Source organism: Plectrocnemia conspersa, unplaced genomic scaffold (genome assembly GCF_051122295.1).
Source record: "Plectrocnemia conspersa isolate PC_06_02 unplaced genomic scaffold, ASM5112229v1 ptg000011l, whole genome shotgun sequence".
In the NCBI taxonomy this organism is placed as follows: domain Eukaryota; kingdom Metazoa; phylum Arthropoda; class Insecta; order Trichoptera; family Polycentropodidae; genus Plectrocnemia; species Plectrocnemia conspersa.
Genome location: NW_028277175.1, coordinates 25757593 through 25771330, shown reverse-complemented (window position 1 = coordinate 25771330; position 13738 = coordinate 25757593). Strand labels below are relative to the sequence as shown.

The window sequence follows — 13738 nt, the reverse complement described above, 5'->3', positions numbered from 1 at the left end:
CAAATTTCTAAAAACTTTTATCCAGCACACTTTTTTTTCGGACGGTGTAAAAAAAGAAAAAATATGATATTTTATACACAAACATATAAATATGTATATTTAAAAATAATTTATTGGGTAAATGGGTTTATTTAGAAATAAAGTCAAATTACATAAAATTAAAAAATACGATGTACATATATAAAAAGTACAAGACACTAAAAATTTATCATATCATTAACCATTAGATAGTATTGGATTACTGAGAATCTTAAGATTGTCAGATTAGTAAGATTCTATTGTATTTTTTTCTATCCTGTTATAAGGAAATTCCAACATATTTTTTGTGAGTAAATATTATCTCCCGTCAGATATTACTGGCTTACTGGAAGTACCGAATCTCAGTGACACATTTTTTTAGAAAGTGGGAATTTTTTCGAGTTATTATTTTTGAATTATTAGCACGATGCACATAAAAACTTATGGATAAGAATTAAGTTTAAGTTATACTATCGTGTGAAGTGCATCTGGTTTTCGTGTGCTCGAGTGAATATTCGAAAAATATTACGAACTGTTTATAAAACATAGTTTTTTAGTTAGATACGAGTGTAGAATCTACGTGAAAATAATTACAGTTTATGTTATTTAATATAGTGTTAAATATATATAGATATTCCAAGTGACAATAAAAATAATAGTGATAGTGATTCAGACTCCTCTGTTCATGAAAGAAATCGTCCACATGCTATGATGCTCATGAGCAATGAGGAAGATGAACAAGAAAAATACTTAGAAGACACTTTACAAGACACAAAACTTTATTGAAGATGACTTGTTTCCCGTTATTGCAGAATAAACGAATATACACCATAATCAACACATCAACAGATACAAACTGCAAATAAAATCTAAAAAATGGGTGGATGTAACGGTACCAGAATTAAAAAATTGGTTTGAGTTGATATTGCTAATGGGCCTGGTAAAAAAAGGCTCATTACACCTGTATTAGACAATAAATCCACTAATAGGAACCTTGATATTTACAAAAACCATGAGTAGAAATAGGTTTTATCAAATATTACGTTCAACGTTCCCTCTAATTTTTCTATTGTGTGTGCGGATCTTCGATGCATCTGTGCAGTGGCGGTGCGATAAATTTACACCCCCCCCCCCCCCCATAAATACATACAATTTTTCATTAAAATGTATATTTATTAGTCACAGTGATTTTATATAATAACAACACTAACAAAGATAATTTTTGAAATAAATAAAAAAGAAAAAAAAATATTCGTTGATATAATATAATAAATACTAAACTTTTAGAATTTTCTTTTTATTTTTTATTGAATCTATATATTTGTATGTTGTGTTTTTTTTTTTCAAAATAAACATTTATAAAAATGTAGTTTTTTCACTTTTATTCAAAATTATTCTTATTAAATTTTCAACTACGTAAAAAAATCTTTCTCCGAATTTTGTCGATTTCTATTGTACCTACTTTTTTAAACGGAATAAATATACTAATGGACCGACCCTAGGAGATTCAATGCTCCAAAGCAAAAACACTAGAAAGTAGGTAATTAATTTTATGAAAATTGCATAATATTCTTACCCAATCGCTTGGCACTATATCACATTGGGGTTCAGCCAGTCAACCAATTTGTTGCACAATTTAGAACACAATATATATTTTATGAATTAGCGTATTGAAAAGATTATATTATTATTACAAGTGTTTATTATTAATATTATTATTAGTGTATTGAAAATATTATATTATTATACAATGAACATATAAATTATTTATTATTTTTTTTCAATAATTATTTTTTCTCTCTTCTGTCCGTTCTATCGACCCAATATTTATAAACCACATTTAAATCAACATTTTCCCCGGATGAAATGTATGACTTTATTCGTAGTAAACATTCTAAATGTTCTACTTCCATTCTATTTCTTGATCTTGATTTAATTGCATTTATTAAACTAAATCCTCGTTCACATTCAGCGCTTGATGCCTGAAAGGTTCCACAAATATCTAGTAAAACTGATATACAATCAAATTGATCTGAATCACTATGTGCAAAGGTTAATAAATCGGCAAATGTTTGAATCGAACCAGTCTTCACTTTCTCGGCAACTATAAATTTAAGATTACAATATTGTTTATGCATATTTTCGATTGTATCTTTGTCAGTAATTTGTAATAATTGAGTATATTTAAATATAAGTCTGTCTAATTGATCCTTTCCGTATTCAAACTCTTTAGCTCTTCCTATTGCGGCCTGATCGAAAGCACGCTACTCCAATAATTCTTCTTCTGGAAATCGCATTTCTAGATGATCACAGAGCAATTGGATGAATCTCAAAATCGCGGTTAAATTTATATCGCTGCTATTTAATGATAATATATTTTTCACATCTTTGCTCCAATGAACTACTTCACTTAAATATTGAGCCCTTAGTTGATTAATTTTAGCTTTTGCAAATTGAGTGGCCTCTATACTTGTTATATTGCTCCTTTGAAAATATTTGTACATTGATGATAGTTCACCCAAAACATCGTTCAAAATCATTATCGAGACGTGAATTTGAGGATCTTTCAGCATTTTCAAGCAATATTTGTTGATTGGGTCATTATACTTGTCCACTTGTTCTGTGCAATAATCTATTAAGACATTATAATTACGCACAAAAGCGCTAACTGCGAAATGCCTCGATAGCCACCTAACTTCATTAATTGGTCGAAATGAAACAACATCACTTTCCATAAATTTAGATAATTCTTCAAATTGGCCTTTTCTAACAGATGACCTGCTGAACATTGTATAGGTTGTTTTTAATAAAGTTTCAATATCCTGCATTATTGAAACTTGTTTCCAGGCATCATCGATTCCTAAATCCTCTCTGTGAGCTACGCAATGTTGTTCTGTTAAATGGTTTATTTTCCGCTTCAACATAGCTGCTACTCCATTCTTTTTTCCAAGCATTACTGCAGCTCCGTCTGATGTAAACATAACCATATTTTGTATATTTATTTCATTGCAACTATAAAATTTCTCTAGGGCTGAAAAAATGCTATTGCTATCACAAGAACACAATTTTATTATTCCCGCAAAAATAGTCTTGTAATTCATCCCATATCGATATTTGACGTACAAAATTAGTATTTTTTGTACAGATATATCCGTACTTTCATCAACAATTAATGTATGAAACCGAGACTTTCGAAATTCGTCAAAATATTCCTTTTTAATGACTGCATTAATGCATTCGACAAATTCAAACCCATAATTTTTACTTCGCCAGCTTTCGGGAATATCTGTGTATTTAGATACATGATTATGAATGTCTTGTACAGAGCACATAGAAGCGTTTATTTTTATTGCCAAAAGAACATTATCGATTAAAACTTTGACTAGATCGCAACTAGATTTTTTGCGCTTAGTGATCTCAATCCTATTCTTCCGTTCTTCAGGTGTTTCAGTCATTATTTTCAAAAGTCCACCTGTTTTCAAATTGTTCAATTTTGTAATAGCATCCCGGTGTGCTTTATGACTTAGATGTCTTTTTAAAAGAAACAGCCTCCATTCAGTCCACTTCTTTCCAGACGTGAATTCTACTGGCATATTGGCTTCGGAACATATGATGCATTTGACACAATCATACGTCTCGGAATAAACAAATATTTCACCAATTCTTACTTTTTGTAAATGCATTGAAGATGGCATTTTTGTTTCGACGATTTCAGAGAGCCATTCCAGTTTAAATTTATCGCAGGATTTCTTCTTAATGGTCGTATTAGAAATATCACATCCACTCCTTTTCGACATTTTAAGGGGATAAGTTTTATATAATTAATAGGTAAAATTGTACTGTAACTCTGTAAGTAATTTTTCACTTGAATTGTTTGTTACGTAAACTGAACACACCTGTTGTTGTTTATTACAAAAGTTGATTATTAGTTTTGTATTATTTATAATTTAAGTAAAAAAATCACTACTTTTTAGCACGGACACTTTTACCGTTTAATTAAAAAAATATTAAAAGAATTGCGTTGTTTTCACAATAAGGACTGCTATGAGACTGAACTCATTACCGAGTGTAATGTTTCTTGCAAGTTGAAGCATGTCAAAGACTATGAAATGTAAAGGACCTAAACACTAAAATACGATCTTCTTTTCCTATACTTTGGCATGCGATAGAACGGGATGGAATAGTGATCCCGCTCGACTTAAAATTTTGCTTGACCCTCGCAATCCTTCTGAGAAATGATTCGACTCATTTCTCCGAAAGCGTGCGAAAGAATTGTGCCTGTATTGTTTCATGCATTCGAACAAAACTAAAATCTGGCAAAGGAAACTTTCTTTTATAATATTGACTGTGCGGAGGGTAAAACATGTGTGCGGAGACATTTCAGTAGGTGTGCGCGCGCACACGCGCACACCTTACAGGGAACATTGATTACGTTACCTGCGTTTTTCCAATAATGAAAATGTTCCTGATAATGTAGGATTACTGTTCAAAGTACAAAAAATAATTGATTATTTCTCCGAAAGATTAAAAAAGATGTACAAACCAAGCCAAAACACATCTCTGGATGAGGGTATGATCCCATGGTGTGGAAGATTAAATTTTCACGTATACAACCCCAGTAAGCTCACAAAGTACGGTATAGTGATAAGAATGGTATGTGAATTAGTGTCAGGATACATATCAAAATTTTAAATATATATTAAGGACCTAGAATTTCGTTACAAGATTCAATATCACATCTAACATCAGACAATAAATACAAATGGCATCATCTTTATATGGACGATTATTATAAGTGCTAAAATAGCAAAAAAAAATATATATGAAAAAAATAGCATCTGTGGTACCATAAGGAAGAATCGGGTTTTACCAGAATATCTAAAAAATGCAAAATTACGAATATTTGAAACCAAATATAAACGATATGGGGTAATATTGTTGCAATTGTGAAAAACAGTAAAAAATCGAGACACTTTAAATTTTCATTATATAACTAGTTATTGTGAAAAGTGATTTACACGTGAAAGACAATGTAAATTATGTGTGTATGTGCCTGGAAAATTTCACATTACGATGGAGTGAATTACAACGGTTAGTGAATATTTTATTGCAAATGAATTATACATCAGTAAACTCGTATTAGTAAAAATGTCACAATACAAAAGAAAAGTTTGCTTGAAAAAAGTTTTTACAAATTTAAAAAAGTTTGAGAACCGCTGGTTAACTAAATTTAAATTATTTTTATTAAAATTTCTAGGTTATTCGTTTTTATAATTTTAAAATCAAGATAATCATTTTAAAAATCTAATAATAAGGAAAAGTAATAATTATTTTTTATTTCCGGCGAACCACATGTTGAGAACCATCTAATAATAACTTGAATTGATGCATTGATACATTTATAACATGTCTAGAAAAATTCAACGAAATATTCGGACCGTATCAAAAGATACATAAATTTAAATAAAAAAGGTAAAATTCGCGAAGTTTTGCGAAAAGGTGCCGGTATTTAGCGTAAGTCTGGTAGTGAAACTGCCGGTCGGTAAAGTGTTAATTGGTCAGTGACTCAAGTCGAATAGGATAATTGATAATACAAACGTCAGAATTTTTCTCACTAATTTAAAATAATATTTTGTTAATTTTTTTTAAACGTTATTTTTAAATAATTTAATTGATTATAGTGAACCCTACTATGTAAAATAAATGCCAATAGAACGACAAGTATGCTGCTTATGGATTCACTTGTACAACAGAAAAAGATGGTACGCAACAACCTTAATGAATATGTTCACCACCAACTATTAAAGAATATGTTCACCACCATACTAATAATTATTATAAAAAAATACCGCGAAATCATACTAACCCGTTAATCTCAAGAATCGGTGATTACGACAAAAACAAACTCAAATTTAAATATAAACACAAAATGCCAAAGCACATCTTGCTCTGACGCATAAATTTTATCTATTAATTTAACAGCTCCAGGTCCACGAGTTTTATATTAAAAATATATATTTATAATTTATAATTTTTTTTTTTTTTTTTTTTTTTGTTAAAGGTGTTTATGTACTTTGACCTAAACTTAACGTATTTTATGTTCTTTTATTATTCTTATTTTTGTAATTCCAATTAATTTAGCTAATCAATCGTAAATTGTGATAATGGTAATTAACCAGCAACCAATGAAATGTAAATATATATGTTTATAAAAATGTATTATTTAATATGTAATAAACAAAAAATTAAAAAAAAAAAAAAACCTTAATGCATCTTATGTTCCAAGATATTTTCAAACTGCAATCTCAAACCATCAAAGTTATTAGAGTATTTCAACCATCTGCATGGTGGTGAAGGTGTGCATAGCATGAACAGTTTGAAGTCAAAAAAGGCTCGATTTGATACCAGTGTTACTATCTTAAAATTATGCGAGCCAGCAATTCAAAAGCCCTTGTTAGAAGCGTCCTATCAAGTGGCATATCTGTGTGCAAAGAAAAGAAAGCCTCACATGATCGCTGAGGAATTAATAAAACCCTGTGCATTAATAATAGCTAAAACTGTATTAGATTTTGAAGCACATAAATTAAAAATCCAGCAATTCAATCGCGAATTCAAGATCTCAGTGAAGATATTTTACTGCAAATAATAGAAGACATAAAAGTCAGTCCACTAAAAGTAAGGATACAACTTGATAAGTCAACTGATGTTGATAATTGCAGCCAGCTTTTGGTATTTGTGCGATATGTAAGAGAAATGATATAAGAATTTCTATTTTGTGAGCCACTGAAGTTGACTTCGAGAAAAATTGATGTTTTCAATCATATCAAAGATTTTTTTTCTAAAATATCAATTACCAATGAATATTATTGCCTCAATATGCACTGATGGGGCCCCAGCAATGATAGGCAAAAATTCCGGATTTTTTTCACACATGAAAAGAGAATTACCGCAAGTTACAATAACGCATTGCATGTTGCATCATCATGCACTTGCGTCAAAAGCTTTGCCAGAAAGTTTAAATCAACACCTAATTGCAGCAATAAATATAGTAAAATATATCCGTGGACGAGCGCTAAATCATCGCAATTTTCATGCCTTTTGTGAAGAAATCGGTGCTGCTCATACCGTGCTTCTATAACACACCGAAATACCATGGCTCTCTAAAGGCCGCATGCTTAACAGAGTTTTTGAATTGCGTGAAGAAATTATTCAGTTCCTGACTAGTCAAAACTGTGATTTAGTAAAAGATTTTGAGAGTAAGGATGCAATTCTGATGCTTCCTCCACACTCTCTGGAAGTAGGCCATGGTTGGACAAGGACGGACAATATAATGTGTTAATTCGGGGCTACTTCGGTCGAGCTCGGGTCTGCCCGCTCTAATGTCTCGGCGACCTCGACCGTATTCGGTAGACCTTTGGTTCGGTAACTTCCAGAGCCTACTTAACAGATATATTTAGCCAATTGAATGTATTGACCATATCAATCCAAGGATTTGGTAAAAAGAATATAATAATAGCTAGTGAAAAATTATCTTTATTTATTGGAAAACTAGAAATTTGGATACGTCGAGTTGAAAACGGGAATTTTGCAAACTTTCCCTTGCTTGATTCAATTGTTGTGGAAAATGAAAAAAATACAATTATACCTGATATTGCAATACATTTGAAACGATTGAGCGAATCATTCAATGGATATTTTTCTACTAGAAATATTACCGAAACTCAGAGATGAATACTGGATCCATTTCTATATAACCTAAATTCGATGGATGATAGTGATTTAAAAAAAGACGATCTTATTGAAATGCGAGACAGTGGACATATTCAAATGGAATTTGAACAATTAGAATTACAACAATTCTGGTGTACACAGTTAGAACGTTATCCACAGTTGGCGAAAGAAGCATTGCAGTCACTTCTACCATTTGCCACCACTACCTGTGGATTTTCATCGCTTTTGCATATAAAAACTAAAGCGAAAAATCGATTAAATGCAAGTGATGATTTACGCGTGAATAACGAATTTGCAACTCGAGTTGCAAATTCGTTGCATACTAGTCACACACACAACCAGTTTGCAATCAAATTAAAACCTCACACCGCACACGAGCGCAACTGATTCTGGATTATTCGGAGCAAAGTTCTCTATAAGTTTGTAGTCACAAAGCTGTTTTTCGTAAAATGTCAAGTAGTAGTTCAGATGAAGAAGACTTAATTGGCTATTAGAGCAGGGAATATTGGTGTCATCCTTATATACAGAGAAGTATCAAGTCAAATCTATTTGTAGCAGTAGAACAACTAAATCAAACAGACAAAAAGTTTGTAACATTCTATAGAATGTCCAAAGACTCTTTTCATAAAGAAGATTTTTATTATTTTGATCCAAATACAAAATTACAAAACTCCAATAAAGAAGTAAACATTACATTTTTAACTATATATGTATAGTATAATAGTTTCTATAATATATTATATATTGGTGAAATTGAGGCACTGCCGAAAACGTTATTTTGAAGCGTAAACGACAATTTACGACTTGACCGCTTCACTCATTTCTTGAACTTTTTGTGAAGACACGTGTAACCATGCAACGCAACTGTTTTGTGACTAGGAAAAAAGATCGCATGCAACCAGTTGCGGACTGATTTGAAATCGGTTTGGTTTTAGTCGACTCGTGTGCGGACACACACTCCCGTACACAGGCGTGGTCACCAAATAGTTGCATGCGCAACTGTTTTGCAACTCGAGTTGCAAAACAGTTGCTCCGTGTGTAGAGGGCCTTACTTATTTAGTTTCACAGTATTGCCACTAGAAAAATTATATTGCAGATAAAGAAATATTTGAAAAATTACATTATGCAAATAGACAGGGCCGGTTCTGGCAAGTGCAGGGCCCTACATAATAATAAAACACGAGTCCCCCCAAAATGTTATGTAATGAATATAAAATGTATTCAATAATATATAAAATACACTAACGTAGTATCGTAATTCCAAATAAAATTTCAATACAAGCAGTTTGATATTTTGATTGTGCAAAGTTACAAGTAAATTAATTGCATATACATCATGAAAAATAATTACACAAACTGCAAAAAAATGTTTGTACTTTCCAATATCAAAGTAATACAATTTAGAACCATATATTATACAGCGACTATTGAATCTTAACATTATTGATTCTTAATAAATTTATTCCTTGGTAAAAATATTGCTAACGAAAAAGTTTTCGAATCAATGTATGTTGAAATTTGAAACATCTATTATTTCCGAAACATGTACTGTCAGAAAAAAACACAGGATCATACATGTGCATCTTTACGGGCCATAATTTTTTTTGTATATTTTCTAGATTTATTGACACGTAGACGATTCATTCGTAGAAACGACACATTCAAGTTGTTTTGGCTATTCTTTCTTTTACACAAAAGATTCCAAGGGTCCTGCAAAATTGACGGAGTTTCGGTGGAGCGCAAGGCCGGCTCTGTATAGGTATACGCATTTTACAAGGATACATAAAGTCTGAGACCACAGAATGCGCACAATTTTGATTTCATCGTGTTTTTTAGGAGAATGAAATATTGCTATATATATGAATTGCAATTTCAGTTTGTGATAAAAATATTATTGACGTCTGTTTTTATTAAACTTTTACTTTAAGTGCGGGGCTCTACGCGAGTGAATCAGTTGCATATGCTTAAAGCCAGCCCTGCATATGGAGATTATGAATATCTTACTACATCAAATTTTAGCAAAATATTTTTTTTTCTTGTGGCAACACTGCTTGGACGAACAATTATGGTCATAAATTGGCACAAATATTTTGGCCATTATACAAAAAAAATCGAGAAATAATTATTATAATAATATAAAAATGACCATCGAAATGAATTCGTTGATTTATTTGTATAGAAAAAGTTTATTTTATAGTTTAAAAAAAAATACAAAACTAGAAACTGACACCCGTGTCCTAGCGGCATTCATGTCATCATTCATAAGCAGACATCGGCGTCTTTACGGCATTCAAACGGTTAAGTCTTAAGAAAATACAAGTCTTACTTTTCCATCGCGTGATCCAGTTACGAAATACTCTGAATCGAATGTCCAAGAGCAACACCAAATGATCCGAGCGTGAGCTCCATTAGTCTTATCCGTAGCGACGTCTAAAAAGAACTGTTCAGAAGTCGACTCTCTTCTGAATATACTCCATCTTCTATCTCTTGACACGGAGAGTAGACACAAGTTATCCGGTGAGAATTCCATCTGAGTAACGGTTAAATTGTGCGATGTTAAGCTTTGAACCTGGAGCCATGTGGTTGTATCCCTGAAATGGTATTTAATTTCATAATTGTATGAGTAAAGCAATAAAAAGTTATGTGATATAAAATTTTCTATATACCATAGTAAAATGGCAGCGTGTTGGGTTTTACTGGCTTTGCAAGCGGACGCTAGAAGTGTTCCATCGGAGCTAGAAGCCAATGCGAATATTTCGTAGCCATGGCCGTATAATTTATGTTGCTCTGGCCATAAAGTGTTCTGCATTAGCGTTTCCTCGGTGGGTGGCGCTGTGTTTTAACGATGTTTGTTATTAATTTTAATTTGAAAGTAAACGGTATAAATGGTGGAATTAGTCTTGGTGAAACTGTTAGTTTTCATTAATGTTAAATACATTAGTTTGCAAGTTTATACGATTTCATGAAAAGATGTATTATTATGATAGTGCATTAAGATTTTGTGGTGCTGAGAGCTGTAGTACATAATATGAAAATGTGATGGACAATTTTTTTTATCATACCAGTATTTTAACATATGGTAAGTATATTTTCATTGCTAAATGATTATAGATTTTTTTTTTAAATTTAAGTTTATAAAATATTTTAAGGCTTTTTTTATGATAGTGAAAAGTGTGTCTCTCTAATTGAAAAAGGTCGTCCATCAGCTGCATCAAATCCTATCAGAATTACATAAAAGCTTTTACTTGAATACATTCCATCTATTGTAGACTTTATACATTTTTGTACTGTTTGGGCTGCGCTAAAATTAAATTTTAAAATTTAATAAAAAATATTTTTAGAATAGCTCTTGATATTTTAATACATTTAGAATGGGTTGGAAAAATAAAAGCTTTTGCGACAGCAATTTGGATAGATGAAAAAAACTTATTTAAATTTTTATTATAGTTGCCTCCTTATGAGTAGCACGAGATTTTGAGAGCATATGTATGAGAGAAAAATGACAAATTACTTTGTATTTTAACTGCATTTCGATATACGTTTAATTTACTTCTACAAATATTAATTTTTATTAGATACAAACCTTGCAATTTTGTTGCTATAAATCTATTTTCTGTGTATTGTTTATTCATGCTCTTCTCATTTATATCCATAACTTGAGGTTCATTTGAGAATACTGCTTTATTAGATAAACCTAAAGATGGAACTGAAGCTCCTTCAGGCATCACTAAAAAATAATCAAAATTAATCATCATATTACAAACGACATATTGTAAATTAATTATAAATAGTTACAATTTAAATTTTCTAAGCCCTCTATTGTAACTTTGCAGATCGTACGAAAATTTTCCAAGAAATTATTTGGAGCCTTGAAAGTCCTGATGACCTTTTCTTCAGCGCCGGAAGCAAACTTAAACCTATCAATCACAGCCAAACTCGACATATCGTAACCGTGAACTTGCGGTCTTGCTAACTCATGCCACGTGATCTCCGAATCATTTCGGACCCACGGAGCGTGTACTCTTGTAGTCTGATCGTAGCTGATGCTGATTAAAAATTCGCCATTGGGTTCCCAAGATATGTCGACGGCTTCATTAAAATGACCTCCGCAAGGTATGTCAGGTTCCCAAGAGTCGTTCTCTTCGATGTGTTTCCAAATGTGAAATGATCCTAGATAACCATGGCCTAAGATTTTGTTACCGTCTTCTAAGAACTTTCCACCGTAAAAACCTAATCCTCCTCCGCCGACTTCTCCAACTCTGACTTTCTCGATCCAGACGCAGTTTTCGATCTGATCGTCTATCTCCCATATTATGAGTGTTTTATCAAGAGATGCTGATAATAGCCTCAATCTAGTATCACTTTTATCTGAAATGAATAGATTTTTTTACAATAATGACATAAAACAATTTCAATGTATGCGTCATTAGTGTTTATTATATATTATTTTTTTAATATTATATTTGAAAATCATTTTTTTTTATATTGAGTTTCAAGATATATAGTTTCTTTGCAAATATTTTTTTAAACTAGAAATAAAACAACTTTTATGATTTTAATTTTGGTCTTATGAAACCCACAGATTGAAAAAACGACCCGTCGGTCAAGTGTCAATATTAGACAGAGCTGATTTTAACCTAGTCTGTGCATCCTATGCCGTTCTCATCCACAGAGGTACACGTTTTTAAAAGGACTATTCAATGGTGTACTATAAAAAATCACATTTATGTCATCATACAACTTTTTTGCAAAGAGCACAAATTTATGAGCGCATAGCGCAAGAGGTAGATATTTTGGTAGAACAATATCATGTTAGATCAAATACAAATATCATTAAAAAAACAACACCTGGTAAATTCTTGACGTTCCAATTAACGCTATAAACCCAACTTTCATGTCCGCACAAAACAGTTTCTAACGAAACGGTCCATTTATTCTCATCTATATTGATAGTTTTCTTCTCTGTTATAATAGCGTCGTTATTCGATTCTTCTGTGAAGTGATCGATGGACCAGACACGTATGTAAGTATCTTGAGAACATGACGCTAACATTAAACGATCGTTTCCTATTCATAAAAAAAATATATAAGATCGAATAAAATAAATAAATATAAATAAAATACATAATACAAACCTATCCTAACAAAATCTAATCCTCGAACCCAATCTTCATGTCCTCTCAATACTCGTAATTTAATGAACTCGAGTTCATATTTATTATTGATCTTTTGACCATACAGATGGATATTGTTATCATGTAAAGCACAAGCAAAGATTACGTTATTCGTGATTGGTAAATTGAAGAGTTGAAGTGTGAGACATAATCCGTTCTCTAAATTGATGGTTTGCGTGCAATCATGAGTGCCTAAAATATGTTTATTATGATTATTAATTGTTTTTTATGTTCAATAAGGGCATTAAAAATATTAATAACTAACCGTCTTTGTTTATCTTCCATATTTTTAATAAAGAATCCATTGAAGCGGTTACCGCAATTAATTCTTTATCATTCAAAGCATCAACAACATTAACCGTAGAAGTGTGTCCGATAAGTTGACACATTTTATTAAATACATATTGATCGTCTTCATCTTTTTTCCATACAATAGCTGAATTGTCCGCCGAGCCGGTGATGATCTTGTCGTCGTGCTCTCCAGATGAAAATCTGACCCATTTCACTGCATTAATGCGCTCTTTATGTCCTGAGAACGTGTGTTTTATTTTGGTGCTTCCGTTTTTCTGTGTGATTAAGAATTGTGTTGGTTTGCGCAAATATTTTGAGGTTATGTTATGTCACTCACGTGTGTTTCGAGTAAAGCCAGGGCGTTTCTGGTTCCAAACGCGGATATGGAATTGGGCCCACGGTCAAAAATGCCTGGACAGCGACCGCACGAAGCCGATATATAATTTACGTCGAGTTCCATTGTAACCAACAAATGTCAGAAGCAATGTTGTGACAGTATACGTCAAAATTTTGGTCGTAACAAC

At 31.8% G+C, this 13738-nt stretch overlaps 1 protein-coding gene and 1 long non-coding RNA gene across 2 annotated transcripts in view; both read right to left on the bottom strand.

The window, feature by feature from the left end:
* The window catches only part of Elp2 (elongator complex protein 2), a 15509-nt gene extending 1771 nt beyond the window's left edge, over positions 1 to 13738 (bottom strand). Inside the window, exons 1-8 of the mRNA XM_088197099.1 lie at positions 13552 to 13738; positions 13189 to 13489; positions 12885 to 13115; positions 12598 to 12816; positions 11545 to 12117; positions 11333 to 11476; positions 10416 to 10581; positions 10076 to 10340 (exon numbers count right to left, since the gene is read on the bottom strand). Of these exons, the coding sequence (XP_088053225.1) occupies positions 10076 to 10340; positions 10416 to 10581; positions 11333 to 11476; positions 11545 to 12117; positions 12598 to 12816; positions 12885 to 13115; positions 13189 to 13489; positions 13552 to 13674 (2022 nt within the window). The 5' untranslated portion in view covers positions 13675 to 13738. The remainder of the gene's footprint in view (positions 1 to 10075; positions 10341 to 10415; positions 10582 to 11332; positions 11477 to 11544; positions 12118 to 12597; positions 12817 to 12884; positions 13116 to 13188; positions 13490 to 13551) is intronic.
* On the bottom strand, positions 5658 to 7792 carry LOC148230074 (uncharacterized). Its single transcript, XR_015811314.1, has 2 exons — positions 6282 to 7792; positions 5658 to 5792 (listed from the first exon to the last, which is right to left on the bottom strand). It is a non-coding gene; the product is annotated as an uncharacterized LOC148230074 (long non-coding RNA).